General features: G+C 33.7%; 1 protein-coding gene and 1 long non-coding RNA gene across 4 annotated transcripts in view; one reads left to right on the top strand and one right to left on the bottom strand.

Annotated features, from left to right (window-relative positions):
- Positions 1 to 19,101, top strand: part of LOC124237299 (uncharacterized) — a 48,896-nt gene extending 29,795 nt beyond the window's left edge. The window contains exons 2-4 of the long non-coding RNA XR_006887973.1: positions 4,867 to 4,990; positions 17,867 to 17,967; positions 19,081 to 19,101. This is a non-coding gene — a long non-coding RNA (uncharacterized LOC124237299). The remainder of the gene's footprint in view (positions 1 to 4,866; positions 4,991 to 17,866; positions 17,968 to 19,080) is intronic.
- LOC124237298 (UDP-glucuronosyltransferase 2A2) overlaps positions 1 to 21,529 on the bottom strand; it is a 60,446-nt gene that overhangs the window by 23,099 nt on the left and 15,818 nt on the right. The window contains exon 3 of one of the 3 annotated variants that reach the window (XM_046656781.1): positions 19,243 to 19,872. The exons of 1 other annotated variant lie outside the window; for it this stretch is intronic. In XM_046656781.1, the coding sequence (XP_046512737.1) occupies positions 19,243 to 19,872 (630 nt within the window). Of the gene's footprint in view, positions 1 to 19,242; positions 19,997 to 21,529 lie in introns of all 3 variants that reach the window. One more of the 3 variants, XM_046656782.1, reaches the window with a different exon arrangement.

The following is a 21,529-nucleotide window of genomic DNA, read 5'->3' as shown; positions in this document are numbered from 1 at the left end:
ATAAAGATAAATCTAGGGTCAAGGGTTGGAGAGTTGTACTGTGTTGCATAATTAGGCTTTGCATAAAATTCTAGTGATAACCGGTAGACAACAGAGGCTGAAAAAGAGTCAGAAACAGGAAGCTAGGACAAGACCATAAATCTACTAGACGAAAACTGGGACAGTAGAGTTGTAATCTTAGAGGATGAAAGTCCTTTCATACAGGATAAACAACCCAAAAGTGATAAGGAAAAGAGACCCATAAGTTCATCTACTCACTATGGCAAGACTGCTGAGCTGCTAACACAGTTTAAATAAAGCCAAGGAAAGAGCAATGATATATAATACAGCTCAGAAATTCACCTCAAAACGTACGTGTTATTAGAGAAATATCTCTAAGTTATTTTATTCTATGAAATACCTAAGGTAGAGTTCAGGTTAGGTAGAAGGATTCACTTGGATAAATTTAAAAGTACATGCACATTTTTGCTTATGTCAAATGAAACACTTAAAATTATGTATAAAATTTCCCCTTTGAAATTCATTTTTGACTTGACCAGAAAGAAAAAAATCAGCAGACACCCTAAACAAAAGTAAAAACAGGAATTCTGAGGTACAAGCTTTCACCAAACTTGAGTCGTTTCTTTGAAGGATACACAGGATGTGGCAGGAGTAGGGGAACAGGAAATTCTGAAATCTTGCCCAAGACCCCCCACCCCAGACATACATTCACATACTGCTATATTCCCAAGATGCATCCTCAGTTTTACAAATGAATTCCATTACACAGAAGTTTTCAGTAAGGAAAATTGCTGGTTTTGACTTGGCACTGTGAATTAAAAAAAAATCTTCCCTTAGAATTCTTAACACAATTAGCTTTTATATGGGTTTCCAGTTCAAATTCCAACTAGAAAAACTCTTTGAAGAAACTTTGACCCAATCTTCAAAGACTTCCCACACACAAAACTTCAAGGTAAACAAGCAGCTCCCTTTTTCAAGGAAACAAAGCTTCATAACTGAGAATCAGCAAAAGCAACAGAGACCAGAAATAGAAACACAATGATTTGAAATAGTATGATTATTTGAAATAAAATCTAAAGTTATTTTGTACAATATGTTTGAGTATGAAAGCAAAGCCTGAAAATATGAGCAAAGAACAAGAAATTAAAAGGAATAATTGTGAAAATTTGCTAAAGAATCCAGAATTTTTAGAAATTAAATCAACAAATGAAATTTAAAACTCAATGGATAGATTGGAAAGTGGATTAGACACAGTTGTAGAAATACACAGTGACCCAGAAGAGAAATCAAAAGATATTATTTAGAGTTGAGTTCTGAAGAAAAAAACATGTAATAGGAAATATGATAGAACAGTTAAGAGTCATGGAGAATAGACTAAGATGTTTGAATCAAGTTGTTGGTTTTGCTTACTTGGTACCTTCTCTCTCAATTCTTTTTCTACTCTTTGAAGCTTGCCCTTTTTTAAGTGCAACCAGTCTGCACAACTAAACCCTACACTTATGTTCTTTTAACCAAATCTTTCCATTAATTTTAATTTTTTAATAAAGAATCATTTTAGACATAGAAAGTTGCAGATGAAGCTTAGAGATCTCTGTATACTCTGCAGTAATTATTACTATGGGTATTTGCCTAATGGTCATTTTCTATTTCCATTTTTCCTTCTATAGTTAGTAATTGGAATTTTACTATAAAATATAGCAAAAATGTGTTCAAACAAACTATTAGTATAGTTTGCATAGACTCACATATCTCCCTACAAGATACTTATTAAATACAAAGGGTAAAATAGGGAGAATCCTGATAGACACCATCTCAACTAAACGATCAAAATTTTTGTCTCCAATAATAACCTATCTATTTAAGTACCTCCTGATATGCCACACCGTGGAGGACAAAAGATCACTTCTGTAATATTCTTACCAAAAATGTATAATCTCTCTCTAATCATGAGAAAATATCAGAAAAACTCAAACTGAAGGATCTTCTAAAAAATAACTAGCCAGGAAGAAGAAACACTGTGGGAATTATCACAAATTGGAGAAAAGTAGGCGGCTAAATAAGCCAATGCAAGGGGGAACCTAGATTGTATATTGGAAAGAAGGACATTAGCAGGATAAGTGTCAACCTGTTAACAAGAATTCCTAGTTTTGATGAATTTATTATGGTTATATAAAATGTTAATATTAAAAACCTGATTGATTTAAATTTTTCCATTATTATTTATTTTCGTTGAAGTATTATTGGCATACAATATCCTATTGGCTTCAAGTGTACATCATAGTGATTTGGTATGTATATACAGGAAAAAATCACCACGATAAGTCTAGTTACCCTCTGCCACCATACAAAGTTATTACAATATTATTGACTAAATTCCCTATGCTGTACGTTACATCCCCATGACTTATTTATTTTATAACTGGAAGTTTGTACCTCTTAATCTCCATCACTTATTTCACCCACTCCCCAACACACCCCTCTTCTGGTTACCACCAGTTTGTTTCCTGTATCTATGAGTCTATTTCTGTTTTGTTTTGTTTGTTCATTTGTTTTGTTTCTTAGATTCTACATGTAAGTGAAATCATATGGTATTTGTCTTTCTCTGTTTGACTTATTTCACTTAACAAAATACCCTCTAGGCCCATCCATGTTACTGCAAATGGCAAGATATCATTCCTTTTTATGGTGAATATTCTATCGTATATATATATATATATATATATATATATATGTGATATATATATATATATCACATCTTCTCTATCCATTCATCTATCAATGGACACTTAGGGTGCTTGAATAGCTTGGCTATTGTAAATAATGCTGCAAAGAACATAGTAGTGTATATATCTCTTCATATTGGTGTTTTCATCTTCTTTGGATAAATACCCAGAAGTGAAATTGCTTGATCATATGGTAGTTCTATTTTTAATTTCTTGAGAAACCTCCATACTGTTATCCAAAGAGGCTGCATTAATTCACATTCACACCAAAAGTGTACCAGGGTACTCTTTTCTCCACATCCATGTCAACCCTTGTTATTTTTTGTCTTTTTGATAACAGCCATTCTGACAGGCGTGAGGTGATATCTCACTGTGATTTTGATTTGCATTTCCTTGATGATTAGTGATATGGAGCATCTTTTTATGTGCCTGTTGGGCATCTGTATGTCTTCTTTGGAGAAATTTATATTCAAGTCTTCCGCCCATTTCTCAATCAGGTTGTTTGTTTGTTTTGATATTGAGTTGTCTAAGTTCTTTATATATTTTGGATATTAATCCCTTATCAGATATATGATTTGCAAACATCTTATCCTATCCATTTGGTTGCCTTTTTGTTTTGTTAATGGTTTGCTTCACTGTGCAAAAGTCTTAGTTCAATGTTATCCCATTTGTTTATTTTTGCCCTTGTTGCCCTTGCCTGAGGTGACTGGTCCAAAAAAGAAAACAATGTTGCTAAGGCTGATGTCAAAGAGCTAACTACCTATGCTTTCTTCTAGGAGTTTTATGGTTTCAGGTCTAAATTCAAGTCTCTAATCCATTTTGAGTTTATTTTGGTATATGGTTTAAGATAGTGATCCAGTTTCATTATTTTGCACATATCTGTTGGGTTTTCCCAACATTGTTCATTGAAGAGCCTATCTTTTCTCCATTGCGTATCCATCCTTGCTTCCCTTGTCATAGATTAATTGAACATATATGCATGAGTTTATTTCTGAGTTCTCTATTCTATTCCATTAATCTCAGTGTCTGTTTTAATGCCAGTGCCATACTGTTATGATTACCATAGCTTTGTAGTATAATTTGAAATCAGGGAGCATGATACCTCTGGCTTTGTTTTTCTTTCTCAAGATTGTTTTAGCTATTCTCTTCTATATTTATTAATTAGAATTTAAGAATTTCCTGTTTATTAAATTATTTATTTACTTTTATCAGTATAACTCATATAAATTTATTTTATTTGATAGATTGTATTCAGTTGTTATCATCGTAAATTTTATTGCTCAAATTGTCAGAGATTTTTGGAAATTTTTTTTATATTCGATCCTACATCCTTTCGATATGGTGCCATCATTTTTAAACATTTTTTTTACTTTCTGATGTTTCAGGCTCATCAACTATTTTCACTGCCCCAACCTTAAAAATGAAGCATTTCTCCAAGGAACGCTGGCTCATTTTATTAGAAAATGGTATTTTATTTAGAAATCAATATGAGCATGTTAGGTACATTCATTGCTACTGGGTTTTAGTCTTATTCAGCAGATAAAACTAGTAAATATATGTATGCATAGTAATACATAAATGGCTATCTATAGTTACTTCCATATCTAGCCTTCTCTGTTTATTTCTAAGACATTTCTTCAATAGTGAGAAACCTGTCTCCCAATATCACTATATGTTTACTTCTTTTTTTTTTTTCACTGAGGAAGATTGTCCTGAGCTAACATCCATTGCCAATACTCCTCTTTTTTCACTTTCATTAGCCCTGAGCTTACATGTGTGCCAATCTTCCTCTATTTTTTTGTATGTGGGATACCTCCATAGTGTGGCTGATGAGCGGAGTAAGTCCATGCCTGGGATACGAACCTGCAAACCCAGGCCACCAAAGTGGAATGTGCGGAAATTTCACCACTCAGCAACTGAGCTGGGCCCAATGTTTACTTATTTGATCAATCTTAGTAAATACATGGAATAGTTTCAGAATTGCTAGCCCATAGACCTGTGATAAACAATTTGCAAATCAGAGTACAATATTTCCTTTATAAATTTAGAATTAAGGTGGTGGTTAAATACGTTTGCACAAAGAAAATAGGATTTTACAGGCATATTCTAAGTAAATCACAAGTAATAAATTTTTCTTCCATAGGCTAAGAAGAACAAAAGAAGAAAGAAATATTCATTTAACTCGTCCAAAAAAGCAATGCAACCTTATCAGAAAAGGACTGAAGGAGAACCATATTCAAGGTGCATAATCACTCATGAATACAAAGGTGACTATCTCTATCAAAGTATGAGCAAATGGACTCAGTAATGAACAAGAAAACATAAAATATCAGTATTGCATTGAAAGTTCAAGGGTATAAGGAGGGCTTAATAGGAAATCTTTCAATATCATATACAATATTAGCAGATTAACAAAAGGAGAGAAAAATTATTAATATCTCAATGTATATTAAAAAAATGCTGAAGGACATATAGCCCCAGGATATTCACCCAGAAAGTTATGAGCAGACAACTGCAAAACATGCAAGGGGTGGCCTCTAAGATCAACTAGCCCCCTGCTGACCCATATTCACATAAGCATCAAGAAGACCAATCCAGAACAGTTCTGCCTGGCCTAGATCAGAACTGTGAGCAGATTCGTGAGCTAAATAGAAAGTTGTTGTTTTAAGACCCTAAAGCTTTGGGTAGTTTGTCATGCACTAAGGCAAAACTAATAATAAGTCTTCCAGCTTTGCTTTACTCCATTTTTTAAATCCCAGAACTCTAGTTTGCTTTCACTCTAGATATTCACTCTCTTTTCTGCACTTCAATGTCCAGTGGTATGCTATGAATGCTTAAGAACTGGCTTTCTGTGGTAAAAGAAAAGGAATAAAACCATGCTTATAGCATTTACCTGTAGCTGTGGTGTAAATTCATCCTCCTTGACTAATTTCAACTCACTGGTTATATAGCAACCAGCTTGTTATGTAGGAAAAACTCCTAACGTTAACACTTAACTTTCATGAACGTGTGATAGGTCCAGATAACTTCTGGCAGATCCATTTATGACACCAGCCTTGATTCATTCATGTGCCCAAAGTCCATCGACACAAGTTTTATTATACAGAAAAATGTTGTTCTCCCTAACACATGCTGCAGACTAATATTTGAGCTTATAGATATTAGGCCTAAATATTTTTTTCATATAACAAATATAAAGCATATAGAAATTCTTTGCTTGGCAATGCAGAAACTTTCCTTAGAGAAACCTATTCCTCAGGAGAAATCTTGGAGAATAAATAAATGACTTCGTCTGTGGTTCATTTTTATAGCTACATCACTCCCCATCTCCACTTAGGTATATTATCAATATATGCATTTTTGTTATACAGCATTTTTCACTCTTCAGGAAAATTGTTGCTTTTGTTATATTTCTGAAAGGCCAAATGGGTAGAATCTCTCTTCTTTCTCAACATCTTGGAAAGTGCTATTTAAAAGATTACCTTGGAAAGATTATTTTTCTAGAAAAAGCTATACAATCTAACTCTGATAAAGAACTACTTCAACAATCGACTGTTCTTGAACACTGCAACACAATACTTGACATTTCAATAAAATGTCTCCAAGCCACTGGATATCTATAGAAAAAGAAGAAAAGAAAATTAAAAGCGATTTTTTTAATCTCATATAATATTATTAATTTCTTTTATTTAAAGATTAGTAATTCCTTTTAGGATTCAGTATTTTTGAATCAGCCCAAGTATTCTGCCTGTCGCATGCCTTTTACTGCCTATGTATTTCACTGATAGTGTAAATGGGGACTAAACCTGAAAATGCAGACCATTTGGACACTATTAAAAATGGGAAACATGAAGACCAGCATGCTTCTTATTAACATTTGACAATGGGGCCTCCAAAGAAATATTGGATCCATGATGCTTCACATGTTTATAGCCCTTAGTAAAGATAATAGAAACTAGATACTTGGCCATGCTCTATACTTCATAAAGGTAATATTCCAAACAGAAGTGTGAAAACATATTTTGATTCATATGGTAATTTAATGGTGCACCATTAGAATGATCCTGTTTATAGATTAAAAAGGAATTTTTTCCAGAAATTTTAGAAAAAATTTTACTACACATTAAATGCATGTGCTTCATTAACCTGACAAACTCAGTTCTTTCCAACTTCGTAAAATTATGCTATGTCTTCTCTCTCAGACACAATCTATGAAAGAAATAATTTTTAAGCTGGACTTCATTAAAATTAAAAACTTTGGCTCTATGAAAGACAATATCAAGATAATGATAAGACAAGCCACAGACTGAGAGAAAATATTTGCAAAAGACATAATTGATAAATGACCATTATCCAAAATATAAAAAGGACTCTTAAAACTCAACAGTAAGAAAATATATAATCAACTTAAAATATAGATCAAAGACGTTAACAGATGCCTTACCAAAGAAGATACACAGATGGCAAGTAAGCATATTAAAAGATGCTCTACATAATTTGTCACCAGGGAAATGCAAATTAATACATCAATGAGACACTACTACACACATATTAGAATGGCCTAAATCTGGAACACTGATACCACCAAATCCTGGTGAGGATATGGAGGAACTGGTGCTCTCATTCATTGTTGGGGGGAATGCAAAATGGTACAGACACTTTGGAAGACACTTCAGCAGTATCTTACAAAAACATACTCTTACTATATGATCCAGCAATTCTGCTCCTTGGTATTTCCACAAGGGAGTTTAAAACTTATGTCCACACAAAAACCTGCATAGGATGTCTCTAGCAACTTTATGCATGATTTCCAAAACTTGGAATAGCTGAAAACTTCCCTAACCTAAGGGAGGAAACAGACATCCAGGTACAGGAAGCACAAAGATCACCAAACAAGATAAACCCAAAGAGGCCCACACCAAGATACATTATAATTTAAATGTCAAGAATTAAAGATAAAGAGAGAATCCTAAAAGCTGCAAGATAAAGGCAACAAGGGACATACAAAGGAAACTCCATAAGGCTATCAGTTGACTTCTCAGCCAAAACCCTACAGGCAAGAAGAGAGTGGCATGATATATTTAAAGTGCTAAAAGGAAAAAGATACTCCATCCAAATGTCAAGGAAAATAAAGCTGGGGTAGTGATACTTATATCAGAAAAAAATAGACTTTAAAACAAAACCTGTAACAAGAGACAAAGAAGGACACTACATGATGATAACAAGAACAATCCAACAAGAGGCTATAACACTTGTAAATATCTCTGCAACCAACATAGGAGCACCTAAATATATAAAGTAACTATTAACAGACAAAAGAGGAGAAATATATGCAAACACAATAATAGTAGAGGACTTTAACACTCCACTTACACCAGTGGATAGGTCATCTAAACAGAAAATCAATAAGAAAATGTTGGTGTTAAATCACACATTAGACCAAACGGACTTAGTAGATATACACAGAATATTCCATCCAAAAACTGAAGAATACATATTCTTTTTGAATGCACATGGAACATTTTCCAGGATAGATCACATATTAGGCCACAAAACAAGTCTCAGATCATTTTGAATAACTTTAAGAAGATTGAAGTAATACCAACCATCTTTTCTGAGCACAACAGTATGAAATGAGAAATCAACTCTAGGAAGAAAATCAGAAAAGTCAAAAATATGGGGAAATTAAACAACATGCTACCAAACAATGATTGGGTCAATGAAGAAATCAAAGGAGAAATAAAAAATACCTGGAGAAAAATTAAAATGAAAATAAAACATCAAAATTTATAGGATACAGCAAAAACAGCTCTAAGAGGGAAGTTTATAGCAATACAGGCCTACCTCAACAAACGAGAAAAATCTCAAATGAACAAGCTAAGAGACCACCTAAAGGAACTGGAAAAAGAAGAACAAATGCAGCCCAAAATCAGTAGAAGGAAGGAAATAATAAAAAATTAAAGCAGAAATAAGTAAAATAGAGGCTAAAAAGCAATAGAAAAAAATCAATGAAATGAAGAGCTGGTTCTTTGAAAAGATAAACAAAATTGACAAACCTTTAGCGAGACTCATCAAGAAAAAAAGAGAGAAGGCTCAAATAAGTAATATCAGAAATGAAAGAGGAGAAATTACAATGGACAACTCAGAAATACAAAAGATGATAAGAGAATACTACAAAAAGCGTTACAACAAGAAATTGTATGATCTAGAAGAAACTGATAAATTCTTAGAATCATACAAACTTTCAAAACAGAATAAAGAAGAAATGGAGAATTTAAATAGATCAATCAACAGGAAGGAGATTGAAACAGTAATCAAAAATCTCCAAAAATGTAAGAGTCCAGGACCAGATGGCTTCCGTGGTGAATTCTACCAAACATTCAAAGAAGACTTAATACTTATCCTTCTCAAACTCTTCCAAAAAACTGAAGAGGCAGGGAACCTTCCTAGTTCATTCTATGAAGCCAACATTATCCTGATATCAAAACCAGACAAGGACAACACAAAAAAAGAAAACTATAGCCCAATATCACTGATGAACATCAATGCAAAAATCCTCAACAAAATAGTAGCAAATCGAATACAACAATGTATTAAAAAGCTCATACACCATGATCAAGTGGGATTTATTCTAGGCACGCAGGGATGTTTCAACATCCACAAATCAATCAATGTGCTACACCACATTAACAAAATAAAGAATAAAAATCACATGATCATCTCAGTAGATGCAGAGAAAGCATTTGCCAAGACACAGCATTCATTTATAATAAAAACTCTGAATAAAATAGGTATAGAAGGAAAGTACCTCAAGATAATAAAGATCCTGTATGATAAACCCACAGCTAATATTCTCAATGGAGGAAAACTGAAAGCTATCCCTCTAAGAACAAGAACCAGACAAGGATGCCCACTGTCACCACTCTTATTTAACAAAGTGTTGGAAGCCCTAGCTGGAACAATCATGCAAGAAAAAGAAATAAAAGGGATCCAAATTGGAAAAAAAAAGCAAGTGAAACTGTCACTATTTGCAGATGATATGATTTTATATATTAAAAAACCCTAAAGAATAAACCAAAAAAGTTTTAGAAATAATAAATGAATACAGTAAATTTGCATGATACAAAATCAACATACAAACATCAGTTGCATTTCTATACCCTAACAATGAAGTAGCAGAAAAAGAAATCAAAAATACGATCCCATTTACAATTGCAAGAAAAAGAATAAAATATCTAAGAATGAATTTAACCAAAGAGGTGAAAGACCTATACACTGAAAACTATAAAATGTTGAAAGAAATTGAAGTAGACACAAAGAAATGGAAAGATGTTCCCTGCTCTTGGATTGGAAGAATTACCATAGTTAAAATGCCCATACTTCCTAAAGCAATCTACAGATTGAATGCAATCACTATCAAATTTCCAATGACATTTTTCACAGAAATAGAACAAAGAATCCTAAAATTTATATGGATCAACAAAAGACCCGGAAGAGCAAAAGCAATCTCGAGAAAAAAGAACAAAACTGGAGGTATCACACTCCCTGGTTTTGAAATATACTACAAAGCAATAGAAATCAAAACAGCATGGTACTGACACAAAAATAGGCACAAAGATCAATGGAACAGAATTGAGAGCCCAGAAGTAAACCTACATATCTATGGACAGCTAATTTTCTATTAGGGAGCCAAGAACATACACTGTAGAAAGGAAAGTCTCTTCGATAAATGGTGTTGGGAAAACTGGACAGCCACATGCAAAAGAAGGAAAGTAAACAATTGTCTTACAACATAGACAAAAATTAACTCAAAATGGATTAAAGACTTGAATGTAAGACCTAAAACCATGAAACTTCTTTAAGAAAACATAGGCAGTACACCCTTCAACATCAGTCTTAGCAGCATATTTTCAAGAACGATGTCTGACTAGACAAGGAAAAAAATAGAAAAAAAACCCAAACAGGACTACATCAAATTAGAAGGCTTCTGCACAGCAAAGGAGATCATCACAAAATGAAAAGACAACCTAACAATTTGGAGAAGATATTTGCAAACCATATATCTGGTAAGAGGTTAACACCCAAAATATATAAAGAGCTCATACATCTCAATGATAAAAGAACTAACAACCTAATTAAAAAATGGTTAAAAGATCTGAACAGACGTTTCTCTAAAGGAGATATACAGATGGCCAATAGGCACATGAAAAGATGTGCAACATCAACAATTATCAGGAAAATGCAAATCAAAACTATAATGAGAGGTCACCTCACACCTTTCAGAATGGGTACAATTATCAAAACAGGAAATAACAAGTGTTGGAGAGGATGTGGGAGAAAACGGAACTCACATACACTGCTGGTAGGAGTGCAAACTAGTGCGACCACTATGGGAAACAGTATGGAGGTTCCTCAAAAATTTAAGAATAGAACTACCATATAATCTAGCTATTCCACCGTTCAGTATTTATCTAAAGAACATGAAAACACGAATGTGTAAAGACACACACACCCATATGTTCATTGCAGCATTATTCACAATAGCCAAGACTTGGAAGCAACGTAGGTGCCCATCAAGGGACAAATGGATAAAGAAGATGAGGTATATATAAACAATGGAATACTACTCACCCATAAAAAAGGATAAAATCTTGCTATTTGGGACAACAAGGATGGACCTTGAGGGTATTATGCAAAGCAAAATAAGTCAGAGTGAGAAAGTCAATTACTATACGATCTCACTCATAAATAGAAGATAAAAACAACAAATAATCCCATAGAGACAGAGATTGGATCGGTGTTTCCCAGAGGGGAAAGTGGAAGGAGGAGGGCAAAAGGAGTGATTAGGCACATGTGTATAGTGATAGATTGTAACTAGTCTTTGGGTAGTGAACATTATGTAATCTACACAGAAATTGAAATATAATGATGCACAGCTGAAAAATTTATATACTGTTATAAACCAATGTTACTGCAATAAAAAAAATTAACTCAAAATGCATCGAAGACAAATATACGACCTGAAATCATAAAACTAGAAGAAAACATAGACAAAAAATCTCCTTGATATTGGTCATGGCAATGGTTTTATGGATATGACACCTAAAGCACAAACAACAAAAGCAAGAATAAATAAGTGGGACTACATCAAACTAAAAATCTACTGTAAGCAAAGGAAATAATCAACAAAATGAAAAGGCAATGTACAAATGGGAGAGCATATTTGAAAACTATATATCTGATAAGCAGTTAATATTCAAAATACCTAAAGAATTCATATAACTCAACAGCACAAAAACAAATAATTGAATTAAAAAATAGAGGACCTGAATAGATATTTTTCTGAAAAACACATACAAACAACCAAGAGGCACATGAAAAGGTGCTCAAAATCACTAATCATCAAAGAAATGCAAATCTAAACCACAATGAGATACCACCTCACACCTGCTAAAATAGTTATTAAAAAGACAAGAGATAATTTTGGAAAGAATGTGGAGAAAATGGAACCCTTGTACACTGTTGGTGGGAATGTAAATTGGTGCAGTCACTATGTAAAAAAGTATGGTATTTTCTCAAAAAATTAAAAGTAGAACCAACATACGATCCAGCAATCTTAGTCCTGAGTATATATCCAAAGGATAAAACCATTATCACAAAGAGATATCTGTACTTCCATGTTCATTGCATCATTATTCATCATAGCCAAGACACAGAAGCAAACTAAGTGTCCACTGATGGATGAGTGCATAAAGAAGATGTGGCATATATATGTGTGCGTCTATATACACATATATGTATACACACAGACAATGGAATATAAATCAGCCATGAAAAAGAAGGTAATTCTGCCATTTGCAACAACATGGATGAAACTTGAGGGCATTACACTAAGTGAAATAAGTGAAACAGAGAAAGGCAAATAGTGAATGACCTCACTTACATGTCGAAGCTAAAAAAAAAGCCAAACTCATAGAAGCAAAGAGCAGAATGGTGGTTGCCAGGGGCTGGGTGTGGGGGAAACAGGGAGATGTTGGTCAAAGTGTGTAAGTTTCCATTTATAAGATGAATAAGTTTTGGGGATCTAATATTCAGCATGGTGACTCCAGTTAAAAATACTTTACATTATATTTAAAAGTTGCTAAAAGAGTAGCTTTTAAAAGTCCTCACCGCATACACAAGATAACTGTAACTACATGAGACGATGGATGTGCTAACTAACCTTATTGTGGTAATCATTTTGCAATATATTCATATATCAAATCATTACTTTGTACATCTTAAACTTGCACGATATTATATGTCCACTTTATCTCAATAAATCTAGAGAAAAAAGAAAATTATACTAAACCTTAAAATATCAGACAATAACAAAGCTTTTAAAGTCTTACAAGTGTGGGAAAAGAAGGAAAACTTAAGGATTATTTTCATAAAATGTCTATGATATGATTCCAAAACATTAAAGAGATTGCACACAAGTGAATTTTTTTCTACTTCTATCCCATATTTCATCCATCAATGCAAATATAATCAGTAAAATATTAGCAATATGTACAAAAATGATTGTAAAATCATTCCAGTAGTAATTCAGTAATGAGATATCCATTTATATAATTCATCTATTAACCCAACTAGAAAATTATATAACTCTTACTACTGGTAGAAAAAAAAAGTGACAAAATTTGACACAATTCTGATTTACAAAAGAAAACACTACGTGTATTAGGAATGAATTGATATTTTCTTAACATGACTCATAAATGAGCAAGTTAATTGAGTAAAATTTAGAATCATTTCAACTGAATTTAAAAATAAAGGCGACTCTCTTCACTAGTATCAAATAAGTCTTTGAATTTATCAGAAATAAAATTAGGCAAGAGAAGTGACATAAGAATTAAAAAATGAGATATAATCTATTTCTAGTAGCAGTTTTATGAATGTGTATCTGGAAAACTACTGGAAATCACAAGAAAATAAAAACAAACGTAGGATACAAAATTAAAATTAAGTGATAATTAGGATTAATGCGTACAAATGATGATCTGTAAAAGAGAAATTAAAGAGAAAAACCATTTATAATGCCAACAACAACAAAACAAGTTAAATCATTTGACTAAAATTTAACAACAAATATGCAAAAGGTGAAATGAGAAACACAGGTAAACACTCCAGAAGACACCAAAGATGCTCTTTAAAAGTTAAAAGAAATAATATATTCTTGAAATGGAGACTCAATAAAAATGTCATTTTAAACTAAATAATTGCACTTAATTATACTAAATGTTAAAGTTAAATATTTGCACTTAACTGTAGTAAAGACAGTAATAGTTCTTTTCCTCCTCAGGAGCAGATTGAGAGTCTTTCTAAATTCCTCTGGCAATGTGAACAGGCAGGAAGGGCCGAGGACACTGGGGCCTGGCATGCTCTTCCCTGAGGATGCAGCCTTGTACACGGGAGAGCAAAGTTCTGCAAACTTAGAACCATACACTCCTCTATGACAACACAGAGAGTTTGTAACAAAATAGTCAGCCTTTCAACTTGCAAAAAGAACTGTGTCAAGTTAAAAGGATGTCATGGTAGTGACTTCAGGAAAGTTGGATGAGAGAATGCTCATAGGAAATACCAAATCACCAAACAAAGGATGGGAGGGAGTTGAGCAGACCTGTCTCTTTTTCTTCCCTATTTATTACTTCTAAAATTAAAATTCTGTAGTCATAGAGTGGCTTATTCCTTGGAACCAGGATCTTAGGATCTTATCTGGTTACATATTTTGTGAGCTCAGCAAGGTTACTAAATCTTTCTGAGTCTTGATGCCTCATGTGTAAAAGATAATGATCATTCTTGGTTGTTTCTTTGTGTGTATGGATTAGGAATAATTTCTTCAATGGATTTATCAAAGCTCTTGGTACCAAGTAGGTGTTTAGTAAAAGCAGCTATTTATTAAGTTAATGATGAAGATGGTACAATTAGCAAAGGCATTAGCTGTAGAATCACTAAGTAGAGAACTAGAGCAGAGATGCTTGATGGATCACAAATTGAACACTAGTGACAATATAATCATATTACTTTACAGTTAAAATAATTAGAGGATGCATTAAAAGCCCCATAAAAGAAAAATGAAAGTGAATCAGAATGAAGAAGAAAACTAATTGGAAGGAGTTATCAACTCTAAGTGTCTGAAAAGGTCTTGGAGAGCAGCTTTGTTAGAAAGCGATCCCAGAGATTGATTGATGTATTAGTTACAAAGGTGCATATATTTGAAAAAACATACCATATTGCATATTTTATGTATTTTTTTACCATATGAAAATCAGCCCTTAAAAGAAAAATAATGAATAACAGTACACATCAATAGCATGGTTACAATTAAAAAAAAGTGTTGGTAAGAATGGAGGATAATTGGAATCTTAGTAAATGACTAGTGAGATTATTAATGGCATGAGTGCTTGAGAAACTAGATTTTAGCAGTATCTACTAAAGCTGAACATATGCACACCCTATGACCTAGCAATTCCAATCTTACATGTATACCCAACAGTATGGTGTATGTAATTCTCCAAAAGACATGCGCAAGAATGTTCATAGCAGTGTTTATCATAAATAGCCAAAATCAAGATAGTCTACATGTTTATCAACAGCAAAATGGATAGATAAAATGTGGCATATATAGATTCCATTGAATCTATATAGCTATGAGAATGAACAGACTACCCACATGCAACACCTTGGATGAATATAAAAACAATGTTAAGCAAAAGAGCAAAATACAAAAGAGTACATAATGTGTGGCTCATTTATACAAAATTTAAAACCAGGTAAAATTCATCTATGGCATTGGAAATCAACAAAGTGGTTACCCTTAGATGGAATTTGCAGGGATTGATATGAGAAAGGAGGAGGAGTCAAAGGTGTAACAATGTTTTCTTTCTTGATTTGGGTGTTGGTTGCATAGGTGGGTTTACATTGTGAAACTTCAGTGAGCTGTAACCTTTATGGCTATGTTTGACTTCAGAAGAAAGGTTACACAGAATTTTAAAAACCTCACAACACTGACCGTAGGAAAGCCGCACGTGAGAAGGAATTAGAAGCCTTATATGAGGGAAGATTAACAGAGAGATCCAGGCTTTCCAGGGAAAGGATGGGAGGTGAGCAATGAGGATTAGAATGGGAGTGGGATGCAGAAAAACAGACAAACGAAAACTCTCTCAGAAAGAGAGTCAGAGATCAGATATAAAAAGTGTTAAGATTAATCTAGCTCAGTTCCAGGCAAGTGGGGTAGAAGTGAAATGTTGAGGCTTGTTTGTTTTTTTCAAGGGGTGGGGAAAGGTAGCATTATTTCTAGGGAATCCATCTAACATTTAGCAGCAGGGAAAGAGGGACCAACATGGAACCAACATGGTACTGACAGGTAAAAGTAGGCTACACTGGCCAAGTGTTATATAAATTAGTCCTGAGCTTTCTGCTGTCTTGATCTGCAGCACACTGGGAAAGATGAAGACAGATCAGGAAACCAAAAGACACAGACAAAATGGGGACAGCAGGTTGCCTTACTTGTTTAACTATTTTTACTACAGCGTTCAAGCCCTCAGCCTTCCCAAAGCTGCAGCAGAGACTAGAGCCAAATCCTACCCCCATGAGAACTACCTACGTCCTGTACATCAGATCTCTTAGAGGTTAGGAGACAGATCAGTTTACGTGCAATTTCAAGGTGTTCAGCAGAACACTTGGCCTGGGCAAGATTTATTAATAGATTCTCTCCGGGATGTGAATAGCAATGATTGTCATATTCTCAGGTACGCCTGTTCCATTAGGTGTTTAGAAGCAAATTTAAAATTGAATTAATGATCATTTTTATTTGCTTGATCCATAAGATTTAAGATCTCCTTACTGAAAAATAAAACAGGGTTTTTAGTCAGTGCAGTTAGATATTTCCTTGTTACTTACTTCTATTTCCGCCCTCATAAATATTTGGGGCTTTTCTTTACCACAGTTAAACATGTTATTGTTCTAGTCTATTTTTCCCACAGAACTGAAGAACAGCCATGAAATAGACACTCCACAGAAACTTGACATATTACTAAACCGTTTGTGTTCTTCTGTATTTGATAATGCTATCAAATATGAGGTACCTGACCTATTTCAGTGTCAGTTTACAGTTACCAGGTGTCCTTAATACTTTAAGAATGTAATTGCAAACAAAGACAAACTGGATTATACCAGTTCTTCCTATAGATGAACAAAATATTCATTGTAGTTATTTGTTGTTCAAATACCTTTAGTAACATGAGGAGCATAAAGGATTTAGGTAAACAAGATATTCAGTTCTTCAAAAGGTGAGATCTGGAAATTAGATTGTTATGCTGTGAAAATGAGAAGTCAGGAACATTCTGTTTTACAAAGGCTTTTCCACACATTATATAATTTGTCTTGGTTTCCTTTGAGAACGCAGATTTAGTACACCCCAGAGGCCATCTGTTTTCTGCAGATGTTCATTGTCTGTGTGCAGAGCCCCATGGTCGTGTAATTAGGGATTTGTCATTGCGGCGTTCTTGTGTAGTTAGGTGTAAATAATATTCAAAGTAAATATAATTCTTTATAGTTGACATAGCATATCCACATATATGGTGTTATATGATCATACTCAAGAGTCCAGTGAAATAATTACCTCATTTTAAAGAGGAGGAAGTGCTGTGATGCAGAATTTAAGTTACTTTCCTGATACCACACAGTCAGCAACTGAAACTTGAACCCAGAACCTCGTGTGCTTTCCAAGACCCTTCACCATCTTAGTTTTTCTAATTCCCTTATTTAAGGAATGTAGATTATTTCATTCAATACCTGCAATAGTTGGTATGTGATACATATATGGGCAGAGATAATTATCATAGAGCACATTTAAAATGTCTTGGGAAATAATCATATAAATAACATCTAAATTTAAAGCAAAATATGTTTTTGAGACATATGAAATTTAGAATCCAGAGAAAAAGGAAATATGGTTACGTTGCATTATAATGAATATAAAAATACAGAATTTTACTTTCAAAATTCTACTTACCATATCATCAAAAGTATATACAAATTTTAAATACACTGTGTATATTTTATTTATATGTATGATATGTTCAATATCTTCCCTCTAGACCAATTCTATAAAGAAGTTTATAAGTTTAAGTGATGGAAAATTAGATGAAGAACATTCCAAAATCCAGGAAAAAAATTACACGATTTCTACTTGTGAGAGGTAAGGTTAAGGTCAAGTTACAGGAAAGATACTCCTGCATCTATGACTTGCCACTGATCTTTGAATCTGTTCTTATCTATGCCTGGAATGCTTTTCCTCCAGCGATCCTATCCGTTCTCACCCTCACTCCCCTCAGATCTTTGTTTGAATGTCACTCTTTCATTTGAGACCTTCCCTGGACACCTTATTTAAAAGTGTAACCCTACTCTCAGAAATATTTATTCTTCTTATTTTACTATATAGCATATATCGCAGTCTAACATCCTATACATTTCATTTATTGTCTGCATCCTCTTACTAGAATGTACGCTTCATGGTGGTAGAGTATATTTTGGTCTGTTTTGCTAACTGTTGTATTCCTAGTACCTAGAAAAGTGGCAGGTACTGAGTTGGTATTGAATAAATAGCTTATTACACAAAAGAAGGAAGAAAGGATGAAAGGAATGAAGGGAGGAAGGCAGAAAGATGTGGAAAAGGACAATATTTTGCATATTACCTTTGTAAGAAAGTAGCATTGGTAGCATCAACTGTTAATTCCTGCTGTTAATTAATATCGCTGGTACTACTCATAGGTCTAAAGAAAAAGCATTCAGGAGAGAAAAAAATAGAGAAAGAAATGAAGGAAGGCTCATGAAGGTCATAAAGGAAAGTAATATAAATGACCAACCAGAACTGGCCTTGACAGTTTTCATTATTTTGTTTGATCCTCATAAGGAATCTTCAAGGCAAGGAAACTTGAGGATTGCCAAAGGATACTGAGAAATTTAAGCTGGAGACAGTGCTAGCCCAAGCACCCAGAAGAGCCTAAGGATGGAGACAGAGTGAGACGCAAAGGAGAGTATAAAGTCAGGTTTCCAATGCTCAATCCTAGGCTTTTTGAAGTTTTCTGGAGACAAAGAAAAGAATGAAGAATGAAGGAAGGAAAGTAAATCATATATCACTTCGAAATGTTTGCCAGGGTATTTTTTGGCCGTGTCATAATTTATTCTTGCAAAGATACTTTCATTTCTATTTGAAGATTGATGTACACATTGATAAACTATGACCTAAATAAGCACAAGATTATTTGCATTGAAACAATAGCATACATATTATTACCATTTCATTTTTTAGAAATTTTTCCAAAGAGAAGGATCAGAGACTCGTATGAAGACATAGTAAGTACATTTACTTCAGCTTGGCATATGCAGTGGGATGTAAATATTTTGCTCTATTACCAATAAGAATAAATAAGCTATGTAGAGTCATTAATAAGAGATTATTTTAGAGACTTACCTAGAACTTTGCTGTAGTATGAATTCCATTCTCCCCAGTAGGATTGAAATATATAATCTTGCAGAGAATAAGATATGGTATTTTTGACCCTTTCACCAAAGGTCATCTGATCAGTGAGCTCTGACAGAGCTGCAGGTACATAGGAGGCAGGTGCTGGATTTTTCCCACAGTGTCTCTCCACTGTTGAGGCTGGAGAGAACCTCAATGTGTACATAAATGGAATTCCTAATTTCAGAGCAACCAAGTCCCCACAGATTGTTACTGGGTCTGAGACCAATACATCAAAACCACCTTTCTGAAGTCTTGCCATTAACTTGGGGTTGTTTAATATTCCATCACAGATTTGTATATTAATTTGAAAAAAAGTATCTAGGAGTTTTCCTAGTTCTTTGTAGAAGGTCCAGAGTGTGAGAGGAGTTGGTCTATGGTCTATCCACAGCATTATCATATGTTCAATTAAGGAATCTATATTGCTCTTCTTGTAGGAAATAGGTATCTCCTCAAAATTCACAGGAAGTTCAGAACTGGATTTGATGAATAGAGTTGCTGATGAAGCCAGTACAGTCACATTGTGATTTCTTTGAATCAACTCTTCCAAAATGATCTTAATATTTAACCAATGACTACCATCTGTTGGCCAAATTAACACATTCCCACTTAGAACAATTTCAGTCACAATCAAATTAAAAACCAGCAGCTGGAAAAACTTCTTAGGCATGGTGATATCCATTATGGAAACCATCCTATTGTAGACCTTTTAAGATGAAAAGAAACTTTCAAAGTATACTTAGGTAGATTTTTCTCAAATAAAATAATATTTACTATGATGGCCACACATTCATAGGTCTATTGATCTATAGATTAAAAATAAAACAATGTAATTCAAATTTATATATACATTAATATGATTATTCTAAAAACAGCAATGAAATCTGGTCCTATTTTAAACACAAAGAAGCAGGTAGGTTATAAGCTTGGTATCTATGTACTCTGTGATAATAATTATGATTTATAAAGTGTCTTCAGTTTAATGTATATTTCCAAAACTTAGGTTAAAAAAAACAATTCTTACTGCTAACGCCACTTTTTCAATACTTATACTGACTTCAAGTTGGATATCTTCTTTATACGGCATTTTTACATGCATTTTCTAATTCACTGTTTTTCACAAAATCTTGTGTGACAGAAGTTATTTACTCCATTTCACAGATGATGAAATTAATGTTGAGTTGCATGCCCAAAAACATATGACAAAGTAGTACAATTGGGACTATAATCATAACATCATTTGACTCCTTGTTGGATTTCTACAGTATTATGCCTCATCTTTGTTGTTTTAGGAACTTCGGCAATGCACAATGACCAGCATTATCGTCGCTTTTCCATGGCTAATATTTTGGAAGAAAAATTAAAATAACCTTCACTTAGAGGAGCCTTGCTCAAATATTTCAAGATGTTTTAGAGTAATTGGTTGATAGAGTAAATTACTACACAATTGATAGAGGATAGTTTTCTTTTCTGATCAAGCAAATTGATCATTGCCTCCTTGTTCAGGGAATTTTTCACTTTCTTCCACATGACATCTTCACACACAAATCAAGGAGATACGCCCTGGCACTACAAGGAACCACATGATTTTTTACTCACAGCTGTATAGTAGCTTAAGTTAGGTGGACTCTAGAGTTCAATAGCCCCAGATTCAAAAACTGTCTTTTTATAAGCTTTGTGACCTGGGCAATTACCTAGACTCTCAGCCTTGGTTTTCTCATGAGTAAATGAGACATAATGATGTCAGTTATATTACTTTGTGGATTTAGCAAAATTGCTTTGCAAACTGCTTGGTTTACAGTAAGAGTTTAGTAATGTTAGTAGTTTAATAAATAAACCTAAAGATTCATCAGTAAATCAGTGGGCTAGCTACAGAATGAATGGCTTGATATGGCTATAATAATACCTATCAGTTGGGATTCTTAGTGAAAGCCAAACTGAACAAGAGCATCTATAAATTGATGCTATTTTAAAAGTTAAAATTATTTGAAGCTGCCATTAAAAAGAGAAAATAAGAACAAATAAAGTGATTAAAAGAATAGAAACCAGGAAATAAGAATGGAAACTAAGTGGTGGGTGTTCTTTTCACTCTGTTGCCTTCGAATTGTGTAATTTCAGGCCCTTGAATAACAAAAGGAACAGGAAGACAGAGAAAGGGAAAAAGAGGAGAGAGAAGAGAAGCTTTTAGAATTATTGTATTTGTCTCCTTTCAAGAGTCAGCATCAATTTGGGTATCGTG

Source organism: Equus quagga, chromosome 3, assembly GCF_021613505.1.
Source record: "Equus quagga isolate Etosha38 chromosome 3, UCLA_HA_Equagga_1.0, whole genome shotgun sequence".
NCBI lineage: Eukaryota > Metazoa > Chordata > Mammalia > Perissodactyla > Equidae > Equus > Equus quagga.
The sequence above is the reverse complement of the archived record's forward strand: the minus strand, read 5'-3'. Positions and strand labels throughout refer to the sequence as shown.